The sequence below is a fragment of the Chelonoidis abingdonii genome, chromosome 1 (genome assembly GCF_003597395.2).
Source record: "Chelonoidis abingdonii isolate Lonesome George chromosome 1, CheloAbing_2.0, whole genome shotgun sequence".
NCBI classification, from domain to species: Eukaryota; Metazoa; Chordata; order Testudines; family Testudinidae; genus Chelonoidis; species Chelonoidis abingdonii.
In genome coordinates this window covers 88296097-88318035 of record NC_133769.1, presented here as the reverse complement: position 1 = coordinate 88318035, position 21939 = coordinate 88296097, and the positions used below count along the sequence as shown (strand labels likewise).

The following is a 21939-nucleotide window of genomic DNA, read 5'->3' as shown; positions in this document are numbered from 1 at the left end:
AAGCCCAGTGATTGTATAAAGTGAGGCATTTAGCTTAAGAAGGCATATCAGATGTGCCTCCCTACTGAAAACAGCAGCAAAGGAGTCAGTCAAGACGTACTTGCTAGCATGTTCCAATACAGAAAAACTCAAGACTGGAGAGTGACATGCTCAACGACAAAAAAAACCCAAACACCTTGGCTTGGCCCTCAGCATAGATACTACTGCTAAATAAATGACAGATTGTCAAGTTTCACATAAATGGTAGCACAGGCCCAGTTTCAAGACAATAAATGGCAAATGGATATTTTTTATTATTATTTAATAGAGCAGTTCCCCAGCAGATTCCTGCCCAGAGTCATAACCAGACTTTTAAAAAGTATATATGTTTTTAAGATCTGAAAATTTGTCTATTTTTTACAAAATGGATTCCAGGAAATTTAAAAGGCAATACCATAGAGGGCTTAGGTGCAGAAGTCAGGTGTAATCATTCAAAGCATTCAAGTAGGAATATGGTAATATAAATATTTGAAAAGCATTTCTTATCATAAATGTTCAAAACAAAATGTATAACTCATTCCAAACTAAAAATTGAGCTTTATAGCACATATTTCCCTGAACAGAAAAAAAAATATACGTTAACCTTCTGAAATATTTCTAGAGGCATGAAAGCTTTTTCCTCAGTTAGTTACATTAAAAGACTTGCCTTTGATTAAATTCCTTTCTTTCCAAACATGGAAAGTATTACATCGGTCCACTGTTAAAACAGACAATACGGTGCAAATTAATTCTGGTATAACATGTTCCAACAAAGCCTAGAGTATAAAGGTGTTGAGGTGACACTGAGTTTAATAGTCATCTCCTCTGCTGACAACTTCTTTGCATGTTGGGCGCAATAATATGGTATGCTCAAACTGGGCAGTATATGAGCCTTTAATGTCGCATAAGGGAGGATATGGATCCACTATACCCAAGTCACACAGGTTCTTCAGAGCCATTAGATATTTACTTTCTCCCAGACGATCTAGCCATCTGCGGCAGAAGGCAAGAGTGCCAAAGTTTTCATTGATAACATTTAGCAAATGTTTTGCTCTTGGAAGCCTAGAAGAAAGAATGCACTGAATTAACTGCAGGGGAAAAAAAAGGTACCATCAAGAAAGAATACAGAAATAAAAACCACATTAAAAGATAAATATTGGGGTGTTACAAAAATGCAAAGCCAGTGATTTTAATGTCTTTGATGTCACATCATCTCTGGCTCTATTCAAGGAGAAAAGTTCAACCTTTATCTTTCCATTGAAAAATAGAGCCTTCAAAACAAACCAAAATACTGCTGTCATATTAGTTCAGCCTTGCAAAACAGAGGAGAAAAGGTGGGAACTCACACCTACCAATCTCCCCTCAATTCCTTAGAGTGAGATGAACAAGATAACTTCAAAACCTAGTTACGTTGGCATTTAAATGAGCCTAATTAAGCTTAACAAAAGTTATTCTTTTCAAGAAAGGGACTAGCAACAGAACTAGTCACTTTGTAAACAAATATTCCAAGTCTATCATCCTGAAATTTCTAAACTAAACTAATTTGGGATTAAGCTCTACCATTGGTAAATATCACTTTCACTTCTGAAAGTCAAATTATTTGTAAAATCTGTAACAAATGTGCAAAATATGTATAATCTTCTGTTTTTGTCTTGTCAAGACAGCTAAGAAGTGTACAACTTCAAAACAGACATGAGCTCTTCCTTTTGCAACCTTAATGCTGATACAGAAAAGCATATGATGCATTTTACCTATACACACAAAACACAGGTACTTACTTCTAAATGTTGTGGATGCAGTAAAAAGACCTAGAAACAGCATTGTGCATCTAGTGTGCCATACTGTTACTTACTATATTGTGGTGTCTTGCTCTGATTACTTGTACTTCAAAAATACTTACCTGTTTCATTTCTAAAAATGCCGTGTAATACAATCCCAATGACATCTGGAAATTAGCCTAAATTAATGGAGCACTTCATTTTATGCCAGTGCACTGTTCTGAGGAGTTAATTTTTAAATAATAAAACATCCCACCATCCTCAGCAGACGAAGACATTAACAGTTTAACCAGTTCTGTTCCCAAAAATAGATTTGCTTGTGTTACTGAACCATAAGTCACAGAAGCTCCCAGAATGAAACAAGAAAAGCATCCTGAGTAGAGAAGGGGGAATTGTGAAGTTACAAAAAATATTTATTTTCTCATTACGTATGTTATGATAGGAATATAGACTACATTTAGAGGGCATCACCTTTTCTAATTTTTTTTTTTTTCTATTTTCAAGCTCTGAGGTAAGAACTGTGTCATCCTGTATGTGTAAACAGAGTCTAGTACACACATACACCTGATATTAGTTAAGAGGCTTTGCTGTACCCCAGCCCTAGCGAAAAAAAGCGACAGCTTTCTCTGGTGCAGTAAATATAGCTTCAAAACCAGGTCTAACCTTATTGGCACGTGCCCAACATCAAAATTTTTCATATAATGAGAACATTCCATGTCATCATGAACAACACCCTTTCCTGTGCTACCGAAAGTTTCTATAGCATATATTTCACCTTCCTAAAAGAAAGAAAGAAAGAAAAAAAGCAAGTGAACATTATGTAAATACATGTAAAGTAAATCAACAGACAAAGGTTGAAACTTCTTGTATAATTAACAGTTTAAGTCTAGCAAAATATGAACAGCAGGCAAATGTACATTACAAGGAATTAAACATGGATTGGTTCTTTCATTAAACAGCACCCTCAAAACTCTGAAATATTTGAAGTAAACTATGTTTCAATAACTCTTTAATTAACATTATGCTGGTCATGGAAATATTCCTTACTCCTTTTCTGCAGGGATCATCTGTAGGAGTAAGATGACAGTTAAATCCTTGCCCTCTGTCTTACACTGCTAACAAGAAAGTCACTATAGATAACAATTGCATTGGTGCTTTTTGTGATGAAAACATGTCATGACTGACCCAAGTCATTTCTTATAGGCCACTAAACATCTGTCAAGTGATAGTAAGTCACCGATTACTACTGACCATGACTGAATTAGAAGCAGAGACCTAGAAATAAGATTAAAGGCTCTTTATCCCAGTACCAATCTTCTAAACAAGCCCTTGTTTTCTGATCCTGTTATTCCATTTAAAAATTAGATGCAGATCAAAATTGCAACTGGATGCACTTGGCACCTAATGTAATATACTTACCTCTGTGCTTGGAAAAAACTTTCCTTATCTCGTGTAACAAGTATCCTCTTTCCTTCAAAATGCTTCTTAAAACTCATCTTTCTGTCAAACCTAGCTAACAATTATCTTTGATCACAGATTACAAACATGCCTAATTGTTTTGAATCTGTCAAAATCAGACCGCAAACTTTTCAACTAAAAGAAACACGTCTAGCTCTGTTTGCAAAGCATCATGAACAGCTATGGTACTACAGAAATAATTCCCATGCAAAAAATTCACTGAAAGGATTAATTTTGTAAATGCATACAATTAAATGACTGATAAGAACAAAGTCTGACAGTTTATAGTTAAGGCTCCCCAATCAACCTCAGCAGACATATTATTAATGCTTATCTTTTCTACCATAAAGGAACCTTCTTTATATCCAATCACCACACTGCAATGACCTCTTCTGAAATCCTGATATAGAACATAAACCTTCAAGCTCACCACAAATACAGATTTACTAAGCATATCTCAGGGGCCACCAATGCACACAATACCTCTTCCCTTCTCATACACACTTCAACAACTAGGAACACTTGGTGTTGTATTTCTTATCTTCCATACACATTCCAAAAACAACTTTACCTCACAATCAAAATTCCATTAGAAACTGGACAGCCTAATCTACCGGATCCACCCGCCTGTGAATGAACTTCTGTAGTCCAAACTTCCTTATTCTTATTTCATGTTCATCTTCTAACTTTAAAATTCCGGCTCTTGTTTTTCCTCCTGAAAACTACAATATTCTAACAGTATTACTTAAGTATATGTATTCACAATTTTAATTAACATAAGTCTGTTTTATTACAAGATCCCAGAATTTTAATTTCAGAAAAATGACTGGTAGCTGGAATAGTGGAAGGGGAAAAAAACTCCATGAGCCATGAAGATGAAATGCCAAGCCCCAAAATGATGTTCAATATTTCATAAAAATAGTACTATGCATAGCAAGGTCAATTCCCTACCATTATTTTCCATGTGGGCAAAAATACTACACACTTGGACAATGCAGGAGATAGTTTTCCTACATATTTAGAAAAGGTTAAGCAGAAGAGAGTTAAATACTTAAGAACTCTCATTGTACCTCCATTCTTGTTGCTTCTCCTCCCTTCACAATGGGCACAGTTTTTCCAGCATGTATCCTATATGGCCCAATTGAATGTCCATTCAGATTGCGAATTGGTTTCACTATTATAGAAAACAAAGTAAAATTTAAATAGTTAGGTAAGTCACTAACAAATGTTTAACCCTTCAATGCCAATGATTATATTAGCCAACATGTGGAGTACTGGAAGCAAACTGAAAGACCCATACATATCGCAGAAGGAACAATAGAAAATCACTCTGTTCTTGTACAAATTTCAGCCAGGCAAGATCCTAACTTATTGTATATATGGAAAAATGGCTTTATTACTATGACAGTCATAATTCAGGCCTTAAGGAAACTAACTAACTAATAATTCTAACCAGCAGATATTTATTTGCTATGTATTTTGCAAACAAACAAGAATTATAAAAGGCTGTTCTCACTTTTCACTTCTGAATACAGTAAATGCCAGATGTGGTGCTTTTGAAAGTGTTTGTTGAGGATAAACAGTTAGTGTTTGAAAATCATTCCGGGCAAAATTCCTTTAGGTTACAGCTGAGGAAAGTGGCTATATGAGTATGCATAATACAAGTTACTTGTACCACACACTTATACTACCGCAAACAAATATCACTTCAACAGCTAGGAATAAAGTAGGATTTGTAAAAAACACTCCCAGGATAGCTATTTCTACACACACTGAAGGAGAGAGCTTGCCTTGATATGTTTTGCCATCAATTTCGACCTCATAGGACTCCATAACTTCTTGGATCGCTTCACCAACATCACAGAGACGAACATCTATTCCAGCACACTGAAAATAAGAGATAGAGAAAAGTTTTAAAATCTATTATGAGGGATTTAGTTTGTGTTTAAATTTCAGAACCTAGTAAAAATTAATTTTCATAATTAGTGTACCTTTATACCAGTATTGGTAGCATCTTTTACTGCTTGTAAAAGTCTATCATATTTTGGATTGAATGTAACAGTAAAAGCACAGTCAATAATACGACCTGAAATCAGAAGAAGAAATTAGGTTAGTACAATGTTTCCATCCAAAGAAAATCCAACAATATTTTATAAATCATAAGGAAAAACTAACCACTAATGTGTGTTCCAAAGTCTATTTTGCAGATATCATCATATTGCAATACTGTAGGATCTCCAGCATTGGGAGTGTAGTGGGCTGCACAGTTATTCAGAGAACATCCAGTGGGAAATGCAAGACCTGCATTTAAACCATCTTCTTTTATCAGCTTGCGTGAGCAGTCTTCGAGTTTTTCACTAGGAAAAGAGAGGATTCTATTAAAATCACACAATGTCCTAAGAGTTATTTTAAAGCACTCGTTTACAAATGCGAGAACATACAAGATAAAGAAAAGCATTAGCCTAAATTTAATTTCAGTCTTATTTGTAACACACAATCAGGAAGAGGTACAGAGCCGTAAAGTATGCCTGGTAGTGATGATTTAGTTCCTTATTTTATTCTAATCTGTTTTGGGACTATTTAATTTAGTCCTGTGTTTGACCATATTCATTTGTTTTCCCAGTGTTTTTTACTTCAGTTTGAAAGAATATACTTTGCAAGCTATATTTAACTAGTCAGGGACACAATATTCACAATATAAATTCTGGACAAATTAAATTGACTTATTTTAGTAGAGTTACTTGTAGCACAGAGACTTTACTAAACAGTTCTGAGACTAGAATGTGATCAGTTTTTTCAACTACTTAAAAAAGGTAATCCAATAAAAAAATAATATATATGTATTTTTTCTTGGGCCTTGCCTATACAGGTTTTCTTAGCCACTGGTGTAGCTACAGTGATATAGCTACATCAGTGCAAGCCCTCACTTAATCCCAGCCCACTGGTATAAACTGTGACTCACATCACTGCAGTTTATCCCAATTTCATCCAACAAAGACATTAACTCCTAACAAAATAATTTTGAAAACGCTTATATAAATATGTAAGCCCCTATAGCCTGTGATACACTATGAAAGGAGGCCATGTCTTGAGGAAATTTCTGCTTCTAACCCAAAACATTCGAGTTCAGTAATTCAATAGCACACCAGATTTGATTCAAACAGATTGAGGATTATGGAGGCAGCTGTCTTTCACCTTTCTTGATGACATTTTCCTGCCAACAATACCTGCAGTAAGTTTTGGAACTGCAAGTTTATCTCACATCCCAATATCAAATGATAAAGACTCATCAGAAGAAAGATTGCCTGGGTAATTATTTCTTTTTAACATTAACCCTGACAATCAAAAGTTTTAATTTCTGAGCTCCCAAGTGAGAATGTCACAGAAGGAGGACTCCACTTGCTTTTCCAGCAGAAGCATACACCGAATGAAAACAATGCTAGTGAGGAAGAAATAATATGCAGGAAAAGTAGTGCTGTGGGAGTATGTGTATACATGCTAGCTTTGTGCCTCTTATCCCACTCCTAACAGTAGATTGCACCTATGCTGCTCCTACACATAGTACTTTACTGGCAACGCTGGCTGGAATGGAGAAGAGATGGTTGTGCCACCTATGCTGCTCCTGGCATGCTGAGGAAGTTTTATGTACAAGAAGAGAGGCACAGGACCAGAAAATATACAATGCAGGTGCTAAAGTTAGAAATAGATAAATACAATGGTCAAGTCAGTATGGGAACTCAATACTAAGAACTCCACTGATTAAAGCAGTGGTGCTGATGGACTCTACAGACAAGAGGAAATGAAAGGAATAAATGGGAGACATTGGAAGAACCCAACAAAAAGTACCCTGAACGAATGCATTCAAAATGCAGTCAAAACAAGTGAGAGACATTTTGATATCTCCTTCCCCCCGTTTTTTTTTCTAATCGTGTCTTTCAAGGAAATGTCTTTATCCTCACCAGATTTCTATCATTGTCATTCCAGGTTTGATCCAGCTCATAACATATTTCCTCACTTGTCTGTGTGCCTCAGCAGCCTCCCGAAAATCATTCCAAATCTCTTCACTGGCTTGATCTAGTGCTTTCTTTTCATCACTTGTAGTTCTCCAAGCAGCAGTTCGCCTTTAAAGTAATTATGTACAAGTGTTAAAATTAAGACCACCACCAGTCATCACCACGGTATTTATTAGAACTCTGACCTGACAACTGTAAACTGCTTACACAGTCACTAATTAACCCTCAATGCTCCTTTGGGGTATGAAAGATACTTATTTTCATTTTACAGACTAAAGAAGGCCCATTAAAAAAACTCTAGGCACCCAAACAATTAATTAGACTTACAATACTAAATGATCATCCAGCAGTGAAAAAAATCATATCCAAATAATGAATTAACTCAGTCAGCCAGTAAATCAACCCACCACCCCCACTTTAGTCTCCCAGGAACTTATGGTCAACTTTCCCCCAAACCCCATGAAATAAACGGTTTTTGTGGCATCTTTCAGACTGTCAGGTCAGAGATCATTTAGGACTTTAACATGTCATGATCAACATCTTAAATTCTATCCTGAGACTAAAATAAACCCAGCGCAGATCTCAGAGCCATGTGCTCTCAGCGACATGCGCCACTTAATAAGTAAGGTGCTGCATTCTCCATTAGCTTCAGTCTTCAAATGCTTTTAAGCCATTGCTCAGGGGTTTTCAAACTGGGGGTCAGGAGGTTATTACAGGGGGGGTTGCAAGCTGTCAAACTCCATCTTAAACCCTGCTTTGCCTCCAGCATTTATAATGGAGTTAAATATATAAAAAAGTATTTTTAAAGTATAAGGGGGGTCACATTCAGAGGCTTGCTGTCTGAAGGGGGTCACCAGTACAAAAGTCTGAGAACCCCTGCCATAGCTCCATGTAGAATTCATTACAACAGTCTAATCTTGAGGCTAGAAAGACATGAGTAACAGTTTGTACGGTCTCCTTCTGAAAGTAAAGTTGCATTCTTCTGGCCCATTACAGATGGTAAAAAGCCAGCCTGGTTACTGCTGCACTAAAAACATCTAGTAGAAGCTGAGGTCTGAATTTTAGCCCAACTTGCAAACTCTGATGACCAGTAGCAGATGTACTCCCTCAAAAGGGCTATTACCTCAGTCTGCTTACCCAACCCATCACCACCTCCTCCTCCTCATCTGGTTGAGCCTCAGCCAGCTCAATATCATTCATCAGAAATTTAGGTACTACTTCATCCATCACTGTAACACAGCCAGTTCTGGTGTGGAACACAGCAGAATCACACAACAGTTCAAGAAAGAAAGTGAAGAAAAATACTGCAGCTACAGAAACTTGCTGTCTGTATAAATTCACACTGCAATTATTACAGCTGGAAGTTAGCCAGAACACACTGATTCTTATAAGTATCACTAACAGATTTTTAAATGGACACAAGTAGTTTGGACTCCAGTTTTATGCTATGGAAAAGATAACTCTTTCAACAGCATCGCATCCTATTCCATCCTGGGATGGAACCCCTCCAAGAGAGACGGAGAGAGAGTCTGTAGGTAAAAACAAGCCAGAGAAGCAGTCAATGGGAATGGGGAGTGCTGTTTACATCCAGTGGTCCTGAAACTGATCTGTCAATGAAATGCACCTAACATCTTCCCCTAAAAAAGGAGTTTTTAAATACATCAGAGAGAAGAAAACAGCTCCTAGTACAAAGAAATCTGAAGTTTTTTTCAGCTCAAAAATAATAAATAAATCAAGCTTCCTGCCTCACAGGACCTTGACTACCTCTACCAAATTCAGACCCACCCACTAACAAACACAACAGTGACATTTCCACAGTATTTCCTTACTTTTCATTGACATATACAGAACAGAAAAGACTATCTATCTATTCACAGTGTTTAATAGTAAAACACTGGAGTTCTTCTTTAAGATGGGCAATGCTGCTATGACAGAAAAATTGTGTCACTTTGAACTAGGAAGTCCCCTAGCAGAAAGTAGCTCTTAGTGGCAATAAGAGCCAACTGTTCACCCTGGTGCGGAGAAGGAAAGAAGTACACCTGCGTCTCACTGATTTTCAGCTAGCGTATGGTCCCTACTCAGATGGTGTAAGTTAGAGCAGCAGAAATGAAGCTTCAGCTAGCTCACTCTGGGACGGGTGTAGGCCAGCCACAGAATCAGGAAGCTGTGACTGCTGACAGTGCCCTCTCTTGTGCCATGAAGAATCTCAGCACAAGAATCCAGCAACTGCTACTTGTGCAATGAAGACTGAATTTCCTGACCTGAGTGAAAAGGTTCCCACAGCAACAATAACTGTCCATTTATGTGTATGCATATATAGTCTTTCATTACACGTTCAGCAATACAAAATGCTACGTACTGTGTGTTTAACTAATGCTAAAGTTACTTGATTGATATTCTTACTGTATTTGCCAAGGATCACTGCCCAGAATTTTGTGATTAGTAATGATTCTACTGCAGTGTCAAAATACAAATGCACAAGTTAAGCTTGGTCTGGCAACTTTTCAAACCATTCTACTAGATTCTCAATTTAATGCTGCATTAGCAACTTGTTAAGTTTCCTTTTTATCCACAGATGCATAAATATCTCAGCAATGAGAACAATACAAGAATCCACAAAAACAAACACTCATCATATGAAGCATTATCAAATGTCTTTTTCAAAGAAATGGAACAAAAATTTACCAGCTGACTGCGTATCTAATTGGGATCTTTCATGGTCTAAGGGCATGGGACCCAGACAGGATACTAGGGTTCTAATCAGATGTGCCACTAGCCTGCTTGAGCAACTCACATCACCTCTCTGTGCTGCTGCATCCCCTCCAACACTTTGTCTATATTATCTATTGAAGACTATAAACTCTTTGGGAAAGGGACCTCTAGACTCTACTATAATACAACCAGTACTTATTGAGCTACATAAAATCTGTTATACAATTAGTTTTAACTGATGTGCAAGTGACCTGTTAAGATACTGTTAATGGTGCAAACAATACATACTGAGATGTGCTCCAAGTTCAAAACTCTGTAAAGGCCATATAAGTAATCTTGATATTTAATCAGGTACGAAATTCTCCCCTGCCTGAATGCCTGTGAGGCCAAACAGGGAGGATAAACATTTTTTAAAAAATATTTTAAATTATCGGGTTTTAATTAAAAATCTACTTATTTTTGTTTCAAGTCCTTCAGCCATTTAAGGCTATAAAATGGGAACAAAGTAAAGGTGAATGTTCTCAACTTGTTTAGATGTAACAGTTTTTCCTACACTTAAAAGACTCAGCTATGTTGAAAAGACAAGTCCAGAACCTCATTAAAATCATTACTATGAGAATAATGTGAACACAACATTGATAAAGCAAACAGCCTAGCAAGCAACACCATATTCCAGTATACTGAACTTCTTTTACAAGTCAAGAACACTGCAATGCTTCCATCAGGTTCTATTCCCCCTTAAGTATCTACAGTTTGAAGTCAATGGGATTTATGCTGCTAATTAATTTAGGTGCTGATGAAAAATCACTCTTTCGCACGCACTGGCAGGTGTAGGCCTATCTGTATGAGTGGACAGTAAACTTTGTTAATGTATTGAATGTTTAACTTTTCATTGTAAACACGGAAGCAATTTTGTTTTGAAGTGTTAAAGATTAGGATACTAAAACAAAAGTAGTAAAAATATTATTTTAGTTCTTAATCCTGCAAGCCTTTATGCACACACTTAACATTAAGCGAAAGTAGTCCCACTGAAGTAATGGGATTATTCAACTGAGTAAAGTCATTTATCTGGTTGTGGTTTGTTTTCCAGGATCAGGGCCTTCATTTTCAGTATTTTAGTTTTTATTTATACAAATTTTGTAAAATTAAATTAAGATACCCTACCAGCAGTGAGATTTATAAAAAATGCATTTATAAAACTTAATTCATTATACATTTTAATCTAAAAACTGCAGTGACAAATTTTCAAATTAGTTTTACAAAGCCTCAACCAGAAAAAAAACTGTTCCAGCCTGGATTCAAATTAATGAATGTATGAAAGCTCTGAGAAATCCATTTTGCCACGTCTTCCTGAAATTAGGGGGAAAATAATGCATTTAGGATGCCGAACATGCTGTTTTCAAAACTCCATAACTTAGTTATTTCACATCTAAGTGCCTTGAAAGTAAAGATAACAGTCTTCTGCTTTGTTCTGTCTGAAGCCAAGTTTAAAACTTAAAAAAAAGCCATTGTTAAATCAAACACAAAAAAATCCATCTGGTAGATTCCTCCCACTAAATTCAATTAACTTGTTTTGCTCTATTAGTTAACTCTCCACACACAAAAACATACATTCTAGGTCGCAATAAGAAATCCAGTCCAAAATAAATTTTTGAAAAAGTATCTAACATCAAGGGTTAAGAATAAAAGTGCAGAATCACCCTTAAAGGGTCAGAGCCATCCTGAAAAATCATATTTTCATATAAAAATTCTGTACCGAGATTAGAGAATATATTTTTTTTCAGTTTGCTGTATGCATTTGGCAGCACTGCATACATTCAGTTTCACTATTTTGCTAATATTCAGTTGTTCTTGTTGCACACACTTGCATGAGGACATCACTCCCAAGCACAGTTCTGGGAAGAGCTCACATGCTCTCTTCACACAAGCTCTCCAAGAGCGTTTTAACAGTAACAGTGGCAAAGTTTAAACAAACTGACGTGTCAACAGGTAGGCACATAGAACATTTGTGGCACATGCACTGTCCCCCTGGGAAGAAAGCCATATCAACAGGAGAAAGAACCTTATAAAATTAAATTTAAGTTGTTTTTTTAAATATGGATATGCCTTTAAATAGTGCTCTATCAGCAAAACAAATTAATTTTTGATTACTCAATCAGAAAACATTTGAGTTGACAGCATTTCTTTAAATATCATATTATAGTGTTGCTACAATATGGGAGATGCTCCTGCTCCCAAGGAAATCGAAGGAAAAACCTCACTGATTGCACTGGAAGCACGAGAAGACCTATGATCAAGAAATAATCTTGCTTCATCATGTATAAAATGAAAATAATTACGTTATGGGAAATGTTCTGATATGTACTTTAGCCAGTTCAAAGCAGATTTAAGTTATAGCTAATGGTTTAAGCCAAAAATGATCAGCTCTTGGATTTTAGAATACCTAAATAAAAAACAGGAGCACAATTCAAGAGTAGATTTGCTGAAAGCAAACTATGTAAAGGAACTATTTCTAGTTTAGCAAGCCATGCTCCTCTTCAATAGCAGATAGTTTTAGGTACAAAAGAGATGCATCAACAAATAGCTTTTATAAACAGTCACATATAAAGGCTGGAGAAAACTGACCAAAATACTTATTTATTGATTCTTCAGTACTTGGCTGTATTTCACAACACAACAAATGATAAAACAGGACGTCATTTCTTAATGAATTAGAAATGTTATCCAAACTTTTATCAGCTGAATTCTCTGAGTCAGTCTGCATGTAAATCTATATATCTATAGATTTAATTCCTGGAGAGTGGAATGGTCATTTCTCTTGGGTCATCAATTCATATGCTCTGGGTAAACCCTATTACTATTTGTATTATCTAACATGCTAAAAATAACTCAAGTGAACAAAGTGGTCATTTTATAAATACATTTGAACACGTCTCTGACCAAGGCTGGTTACATTCACCTCCCCGGAGGTGAATCAAAAGCTATTTATGAAGTGTGCCTGGTTGGTTCTTCCAATGGACACAAGTAATCTGTTTACATTGGAAACCCAGTAGTCCTCCATCATCCTATTCTAACTGGATTAACAATATTAATCCCTTTTGAGAAAGTCTTTTATACCATGAATTGAAGCGAAACACCTTATTCAAAGTACATTACTTTGATATTCAATATATTCAGTAATAAGTCTCAAGGTTATAGGGCATATTGACCTCCTAAACATATCTATGGTACTTGTTATGTTATATATTAGCAACAGCCATTGGCTGTGCACAGTCACTACAAATGCTTTTCAAAAATTAGATTTAAAAAAAATTTCACATTATATGAAAGGTAAGCCTCTCTTAGAAATGAGCAACACTACATGAAATATATAACACCAGAAAAGGTACTTTGCCTGGACTGAAACAATCTATTCTTTTGTGGATAATTCCCAGGTAGTTTTACAAGTCAAATAATTTGTCTTTAAACCACAGTCTTTTCATACTTAGATTCACAGCAAGACCTTTCACAATACCTAACAAACATATAAAATGTAGAACTAAGTTAATGATTGAACTACAAAACCTCATAATCACAAGCTATTAAAAACTTGCAAAGGCATGCTGAAGAATTCCCAGAGAGAATACATGGATATACAGATCTCAGTCCTATTAGATTAGGAAATTATGCCTATTTTGTTATACTGCACAAAGCTAAGAAATTCAGTTCTGCAAGTTGAACAAGTCCATTTGGACCAGATGACCTATCTCCCGAAGGAAATAAGGAGCCCAAGGTATTTACTCTAGCAATGTTTAGATCTTCTCTTCATCTTTCACACTGATTCTGGAAATGAGATGGCCTTATAGGACCCAAAGGATACTGATCTTGTTAAAGTTTCAATGTGATTGCGTCTACCGAATATAGACAAATAACTGTGGGTGGCTGAATACTGGATCCTCTTAGGTCACCATCTGGATTATTTTCCCCTATCCAATCAGAGCAGATGCTCAAAACCTTTTGAGTAACGTTATTTACAAAGCAAACATGCTCTTTGTAGAAAGGTATTTTGGAGACATTGAGAATATGGCTGAAGGGGGGAAAGAGGCAGAAGTTCCCTCTGATATGTTTTGAGAATTCAAGGTCCTCATTCATTTTAGTTAGCTTACACTCTGTCTCTCAAAATGAACTTAAATGTTGTCCTGTAGTGCTAATATTAATAGGTATGGAAAAAGCTAAGAAAATGCAGACACTAGAATAATGGTAAAAGTCCATGTAACAGGGCACATGGGTTCATTCTCATGCACCAGTTACAGCCCTTGGGTCATGTTGATGCAGGTCATGTGCTTGCTCCCAGTCATGTGCCTACAGAAAATTACATAAGGATTCCTGTCTCCTCCAGAGTGAGCAGACAAGACACCCAAGGTCAGAAAAGGACACAAGAGGGGACTTTGAACCTATTAGGGTAAGGGTCTGAGGGGAAGACACCTGCAGAAAGCAGAAGATGGCTGGGGAGGAAGCCTCAGCTAGCAAAGGCTGTGAAGCCCTAGGATTCAAGCACTATAACCAGAGGGGCAAAACCAGAATTTTGTTGCTCTGGTCTGAATCTTAGTTACAGCAATCTCAGGCATACTTATAACAACATTAGCAGGCACAAAAATTAGTGTAATTTTTAAATTTACATGCCATTTAAAAGAGATATTGCTAGAGCTGTGAAGACTATTTCATAAACAATGTTTTCAACAAATTTTACCCCATTTTCTGTTAGTGTGTGTGATGGTCACTTAAGTCTCACAGCATTACTCTGCTACTGAGCAGACACATTTTTTTAATCTCTCTCTCTCTCTCTCTCTCTATATATATATATAAAAAACAAGAGGAGGGCTAGATATCAGGGCGTAAACTTTTGTACATTAGACACGCTTTTACCATAAATGTTACACCGAAAAAAGTCCACTCCTAAGAAAGTCAGTGGATAGCAAGTACAAGATTATAAAAAATGACATTATTTGCATGTGTTCAAATACTCCCCGCTCCCCCCCACCTTCTATATTTTTCATCCAACTCCAGTCTATGCTCCACAGTGAACATTCTATTAAGAGCATCAGCATGCTACTGTAGCTATTTTAGTTTATATAGGGACTCCACAAGAAAGCAAGCTACACAAATATCTGAGTAAAATATAAATCCAGTCCAATGAGTTTTAAGGGTCGGAAGGGAGAACATTTCTGACCTGATGACCTCTGTGGAGGAACTTATTAGATGATCCAGTAAAGAGGCATTACCATCAACTTTGTTCACAATCTGCATTAACGGTTAGTCAAGAAAAGCTGCAGGAAAATTAAGTCTTTAGTTGTATATCAGAAGTTCTTTCAGATCGGAAGTATTTATTTTTTAAACTTAATTATTTTTTAGACTTAAAAACAGAAACAAAACATTTACCCATCTTGTGTTGGTGGATATTCGCATTCTTCTCCTTTTGGAAATATGCTACTGGGAAATAGATCACATATTGGAATAGAAGGTGGATCTGTCTGCACCTTAGCTGTTGAGTAAACATTTTAAGAAGTTTTATACTGCAAGCTGTAAATTATTATAAACTGCAAGAAAAGCAAAAATAGCAAAGTATATTTAAGAGCCTCCTGCCAGAGTTCGGGCTTATCCCTGGAACACCATGTACCATGATGCTCTCAAATCATCTGACCTGGCCAATGCTCAGTGCGGCATTCAGAGGCACCAGAGAACTTTCAGACTGTCTTGGCCAAGGATCTGTGCTGTGAGCCATCCCCTACAATATTTTTAATTGGACAACCATAATATAGTAGAATAAATTTAAGTGAGAATATGAGAAAATTCCCTTTATTATTGTTGTAATTGACACATACGTCCTTTCTTCTTTTTCTTTTTCTTCTTTTTCTTCCCTGTTGCTCCATCTCCTTCACCCTCTCCGTCTGTAAAAGAAATGTGTTGATATATACATGTAAACTCTCAAAGAGTTAAATGTAGGACAAGAATTATTATGGCACCTTACTGAGAAACTACCAGATAAAATGGCTTAAAGAACACTCAGAAAACTGATACCTCAATTTTATACAGCTTATGAGACAACCTGTATCTGACAGCTTAGTTTACAACTTGTACACAGCAATTAAAAAATCAAGTTTAACTTTCAAATAGAGTTTGTATAAAACATCTGACTTCACTTAAAATGCATACATCCCTTTTAAACTATGCTATAAGCAAATAGAAGAATTTGCGTTTTGAACCAGGTACAACATTGCATCTGGGACCAATGCTGCTTCTACCTCAGCTGCATTGAACTTGATGTTATTCAGATTTGTTACAAGTCCCCAGGTTCATAGATTCTAGAAACTTTGAAGAAAGCTGAATAGGTAAGAGAGACAGCTAGAGGCAATCACCAACAGTTGCAGATTCCTTCCCAACTCCAGATTCAGATGTAACAAGATACTTCTGAAAGCACCGCTGCTGATACCATATCTCTGAATAGTTCCTTTATGTGGCGGCATATTTTAGAAGTTAGTCAATGAAAAAAGAAAGCCTATGAGGAATTTGTTAGAAATAGAGCACTTTCCATCCCAAATCCCATTTTCAGAATCTAGCTAACATGAGACCTCTGGGGAAAAGGGGTTAAAAAGAATATTAGATAATATAGCTGGAAAGAAGTGACTACCACTTTAGAGAACTGTTACTTTCCTTTACCAGAAAAAGGAAAAGAAAAACAGTGATGATAGAACTCACGAAGGTCAATATGGAGCTCACCACCTAAGAAGCGCAGAAGACAAAAATGACAGGTAACCCAGGAGTGGGACCAATATTTATGGCACTCCTTCCTACAAATTTTCAGAGCTTGAAGAGAGGAGCACATGGCATCAAAGCAGCAAGAAACAGCCTGAGTGTGATTATAGCATGGTTTGACTCTATCCAAAAATAACATTTACTTAACATGATAGGGCTACATCTAATAACATTTACCTACTCCATGTGTGCAAAGATTATAAAACAGTGTACAACATGTTTATCTGAAGTGCTAATTACTCTGCACATCTATCTGTCTACACCTTCTAGATCCAAACACTACCCACTCCAACTCTCCTGTTTTAGTTACAAAAACTGATTCCAGAAGTTGTCTCAATTTCTTCCAATACAAAGTGTTGCTATTTTCATCATGTTTACTCAGAACCCTGTATTTGCTCATCTATAAAAATTGACAGGGCATTCCTTGCACAAAAATTGGAATCACTAGATCTCCATGCCTTTCAAATGGCAAATGATTTATATTATCTGGTCATTTTACTTATGTAAAATGGTCAATGTAATCTGAGTTGTTATTAAGTAGATTGATGATTTTTAGATTGTTGCAGTCCTGCAGTGGGTGCAGATTTTAGTACTTAATTAAAACCCAGTGTGTAAAAGAAAGTCAAGTTTCAGCCTTAAGTATCTCATTTTATAATCTTTAAGGAAGTCTTGTAGATACAAACACTTTGTTGTTTCTGCTTTCTAATTTGTCCTGCCAGGTTCTCAATCAAAAATTTATTTAGCATTTAGGTGGTCAATCTCTCCTAATAGCCTGTACTTATTTCTTTCAATCACAATAACTGTGTCACATGGATCTTGACCTTGAACTGTGCTTAATCCATTAACACTGCACCAGAAAAAGTAGTAGTCTTGACATACAGTTCACGAACTCACAGAGTCAGGGCATCTTCCAGGTCCCTACGCTAACCCACTGCAGACACTGGCAAAATTCAAGAAGTCGATAACTACTATTATTCACGTCCCATGGTCTTATCATATGTCACTTGCAAGAGAATCTGCCAATCAGTAAGCCAAACTAACTGGACCTACGCTGCCATGTCTTTGAAAATTGCTGCCAACTTACTCTGCTACTGGATCCATAACTACTGTTTCCAACTACTGTTCTTTTCTGTTCCAGGCTGTTTATCCGGTAACAGAGAAATTTTTCATCAGGCTAGCATCCTAAGAATTTACAAGGAATTGAAACAAGCCCTTATATGCCATGAGCATACTTGAAATGCAATTTGTTTCTCAGAAACACAATAACTATACTTTCCATTATCTCAGATGAGCTAAGCTGCCAACCAATTCAGTAATGCAGTAGACTCAGTGAATACTTTCTGAACCCTTCTTCCCATCCAATGGGCAGTGTTAGTTTTACCCAATTGTGGAGATGGCCAAAAACCTGAGTATTTTTTAAGAAAAACAAACAGGAACAGATTTCAGGCACAGCCTCTATTTCCCACAATTACACAGATTTCAAGTGGTGTGAAGAGAATCAGTCAAGCAAAAAACACAAAAGGCAATCAAAAATCAAAAATTCTGATATTTAACTTGTGTATATTGTAAAAGAATTTACAAGTAATTTGTACGGAAGATACGGAGAGCATTATTTCAGTGAGAATACCACTTAAAATTTTAGGTTTATTTAAATATTGATAACTACACTGTAAAAGACAGAGCAGAGTGAAATGCAATGTACTAATTTATCTATGAATAAGAACACTCTCCGTGAGATAAAATATCCAAGAATTCTAATTCCCTCCCTCCCTCACACCTTCCCCCCCACCAAGGAATTCTTTTCACTACAAAGCATTCGCTATTATTCTCACTGAATTCTGACTCAACAGCAATCACAGCAACAATGTACACATTACATTAACATAACCCCATCACCTGAAATAAGCAAGAGAAATCCAGTTTTATGAGAACACAGTACTATGAACAGCAATTAATTGGACTTGGATATTGTACATACATTCAGAATCAAAGGTTACTGTCTAGTGCTATATGCACCAATGCAATTTTTTTCTTCTCTCTACTGAAGTGTTTCTGGATACTAACATCCTATTTAATATGTTCAGAAACCTAAAGCTCCAGAGGTAGTTTGCCACTTTAGGATACTGAGCCAATTTTAAATGCTAATTCAGCAGACACGAGCTAAATGCGCGGTTTTATTACATAGAACAATGAATTTACTGAACAGGTCAATTCTATTTGGTTTTCAATCATGTCATATGTTTATAACATAAGATATGTTTAAATTCAGATTAGAAACAAAAAATGATTCACTAACTACTTGTTCAGAATCCATATCGACAGCAATAAAAAGTGTGTTCCTGTATTGCAATGTTTCGTATTTCTTTAGTTAGGTTTCAGTGCAAGAACTAGGACTACAGGTAGAATTTTCCTCAGTGACTAGAAATACACGTTTTATAATAGAGTCTTTTATTATAACATCTCCTCAGACTCTTCCTCCAGGATTCCCCTATATTATTTGTTCTATATCAGACTAAAAGATCTCCTTTCTGATATAAATCTGTAAAGATAAAAACCAGCTACAACTTTTGCTATCAGGTGGCACAATGTGTCTGTCTGAAATTTAATCTCTTGCTCAAGTGACATAATGAAGCTAATAACTCAGTTGGCAAATTACTGAATATGAAGAAAAGATGCTACAAATATACAGTGGCATCTTGGATGAAAAAATTACTTAAACTGGAAAAACTAGACAGCTGTAGAAAGTACACGTGTACCTCAATATAACACTGTCCTCAGGAGCCAAAAAATCTTACCACGTTATAGGTGAAACTGCGATATATCGAACTTCATTTGATCCACCGGAGGGCACAGCCCCCCCGAGTGCTGCTTTACTGCGTTATATCGGGGTAGAAGTGTACAATTTCAAGCACTGCATAGACTTTCATTTTAGGTGTTAGAAAAACAATGTTACACTTGCCTTCTTCATCATCATCTTTTTCCTTCTCCTCCAGTGTTTGTTTATCCAACTGTTTTGCTACATCATCAAGAGCACACTCTAATTCTCTTTCTGTTTCTTGTCCTGTTTGCAAAATAGAGTGTGATTTACCAAAATAAAATGGCTCCGAATTGTGATATAAAAACCTAAACAAAATTTTTACAGTCCTCATTATGAATATATCAGAGCACGTCTCACCTTTTCTAAAGTAGGGAACATGTAACAACAACCGTTAGGTACTATGGTAACAGGAGCCATTATAAAAACCTGCACATAAAGGTAAGATTAGCCAATAGTTCAAATAACTACAGTTCTTTTCTGTCTGTATACCTCCGCTGGTCCTAGCAACAGCCTGCTCAAGGGAGATAACATGAGTGTTATGAAAATAATGATAAATATGAAGTATCTACAACTCTAACTTCTAGCCTGTTAAAAGAGACTCAAATTGTGCTTTCCTTACACTATTTGCAGACTTACCTCAGATCTCTATGTACGTTTGGGAGGTTAGCGGGAAAGGCTCCCTCGTGTGGGATAAACTTTTTAAGGCAACAAAATTATGCTATTTATCTCTGGCCATAGAAGTGGATATTGCTGTGAATAAAGCAGCATTCACAATCTCCCAGCAAACTGTCCCTGAAACAGGCTGTGAGCTGAAACATACAGGAACTTTCTCTCTCTTACAAACGTATGAGCAATCAATAGTCCCCTATGCCAATGTTACGACTATTCTGAATGATCTTAACCTCTATTTTGAATGATCTTCAGGCACCTCACATCACCTGCCTCAAAGACAAGCAACAAGAGCAGAGGAGCTGAGGGAAACAACAAAAAGCAAGCCCACAAAGATACTCGCCAATTACAATATCAGTCTCATCGTGGCTCCCCACTGACAGACTGACCCCATGGCAGATTTTCCCGTCCCAATGGCAGCCACACTCACAGAACCACCTCCCAAGTCAAGAAGAGACTTGCCCCCAGTCCCACCACAGCTACACACACATACCACCGCCGCCCCCATCCACGGCCGCTTCTCGCACCCTACCCCCACCCACACACTGCCCCAAAAGCCGCCTCACGCCCCCCTCCCCGGGCTACCGCCCGCCAAGGTGGCTTCATTCCCGAGCCCCCGCGAAGCGGCCACACGGTCACACGCCGCTCCAAGGAGATTCTTCCCGGTCCCATCCACACTAACTCCAGCCCCCACTGAGACGCCGCAGGGCCGTGCCCGGCTCCACTCCCTGCCCGCGGGAGGGTCTCCAGGCCCCGCTCCGGGCCCCTACCCGCGGAGGCGCCTTTGCTCTTCTTCTTTTTCCGCCGCTTCTTCTTGGCGCCTTCCTCCGTGCCGGGCCCCGCCGCGCCGCCCTCAGCGTCCTCGGGCTCCAGCAGCAGCTCCCCGTTCAGGTGCTTCTCCGCCTGCTCCGGGCTCGCCCCCTGCTCCGCGCCCGCCATATTGCCGCGGCCTGACAGAGACGGAGAGACCAGCGGGACCGCCCCGCTCCCCACGCCGACGCCACCAGCGCAGCGCTCGATGGTAAGCGCGGGGCATGATGGGAAGGCCAGAGTTCGGCCGCTGGGAGGGGCTACGAGACACGTGCTGCTGCGAGAGGCGCGAGGCGGGCAGTTGTCCGCGCGCGCTGTGCCTGTGCCTGGCGGCGCCGCGCCTTCTGGCCGCGTGGCCTGGGAGTGCCCAGCTTCCTGGTTTCAGCGCCTCACAGGGCCGGAGACACAGCTGCTGAAATGTTTCAAAGCGGAGGAAGATTGTGTGGACATTTTGGCACAGTTTGCACAGGCACCTTGCCCCTACCATGGGCTGACCACTTACATGAATGTTCTGCAGAAGTTTTTCAAATTTCAGCACTTTGGTGCTTTTCTTCAGTCATATTTCAACTGTCACCTCTCTAACCCACCACTGCAGAAACAACCAAAACCAAACATTTGGACAAAAAACCAAGGCTTCATGGGGCCATCTTTCAACTCCATTGCAATTATGTGAACCGCTTGGGTGACTCCAGATACGTTCAGGGAACTGGGCTTCTGTTTGGAGGAAACCAATCGATCAGGGAGACAGACTGGCAACTCATTGCAAAGAAGAGCGGTGTAGAAGCCAATAATGTGGAGTCTACTGTATATTCCCCCACAAGAATCATTTGAAGGTATAAAACAGAAACAAAAGACTATACATATAGGAGAA

At 37.9% G+C, this 21939-nt stretch overlaps 1 protein-coding gene across 2 annotated transcripts; it reads right to left on the bottom strand.

The window, feature by feature from the left end:
- Nucleotides 1–284: 284 nt before the first annotated feature.
- On the bottom strand, nucleotides 285–21276 carry METAP2 (methionyl aminopeptidase 2). Of its 2 annotated transcripts, XM_032798621.2 has the most exons (11): nucleotides 21029–21276; nucleotides 19731–19832; nucleotides 15841–15906; nucleotides 15398–15500; nucleotides 7214–7375; nucleotides 5430–5611; nucleotides 5246–5340; nucleotides 5045–5141; nucleotides 4325–4428; nucleotides 2460–2575; nucleotides 285–1080 (listed from the first exon to the last, which is right to left on the bottom strand). In XM_032798621.2, exons 1-11 carry the CDS (start codon nucleotides 21195–21197, stop codon nucleotides 828–830), a joined length of 1449 nt encoding a protein of 482 aa, XP_032654512.1. In that variant the 5' UTR covers nucleotides 21198–21276; the 3' UTR covers nucleotides 285–827. The 2 variants fall into 2 exon arrangements, with proteins under 2 accessions (XP_032654512.1, XP_074923219.1); XM_075067118.1 differs by lacking the exons at nucleotides 19731–19832; nucleotides 21029–21276 and adding an exon at nucleotides 16736–16907.
- Between the last annotated feature and the right edge of the window lie 663 nt (nucleotides 21277–21939).

Excerpts from the sequence above, each read along its gene's own strand:
- METAP2 (XM_032798621.2), bottom strand. The coding sequence starts at position 21,197 with ATGGCGGGCGCGGAGCAGGGGGCGAGCCCGGAGCAGGCGGAGAAGCAC. Across the intron at positions 19,833-21,028 it reads GAGCAAAGGCGCCTCCGCGG|GACAAGAAACAGAAAGAGAA; the intron begins GTAGGGGCCCGG and ends TTTTGCAAACAG. Across the intron at positions 5,142-5,245 it reads CTACCAATACTGGTATAAAG|TGTGCTGGAATAGATGTTCG; the intron begins GTACACTAATTA and ends TCTTATTTTCAG.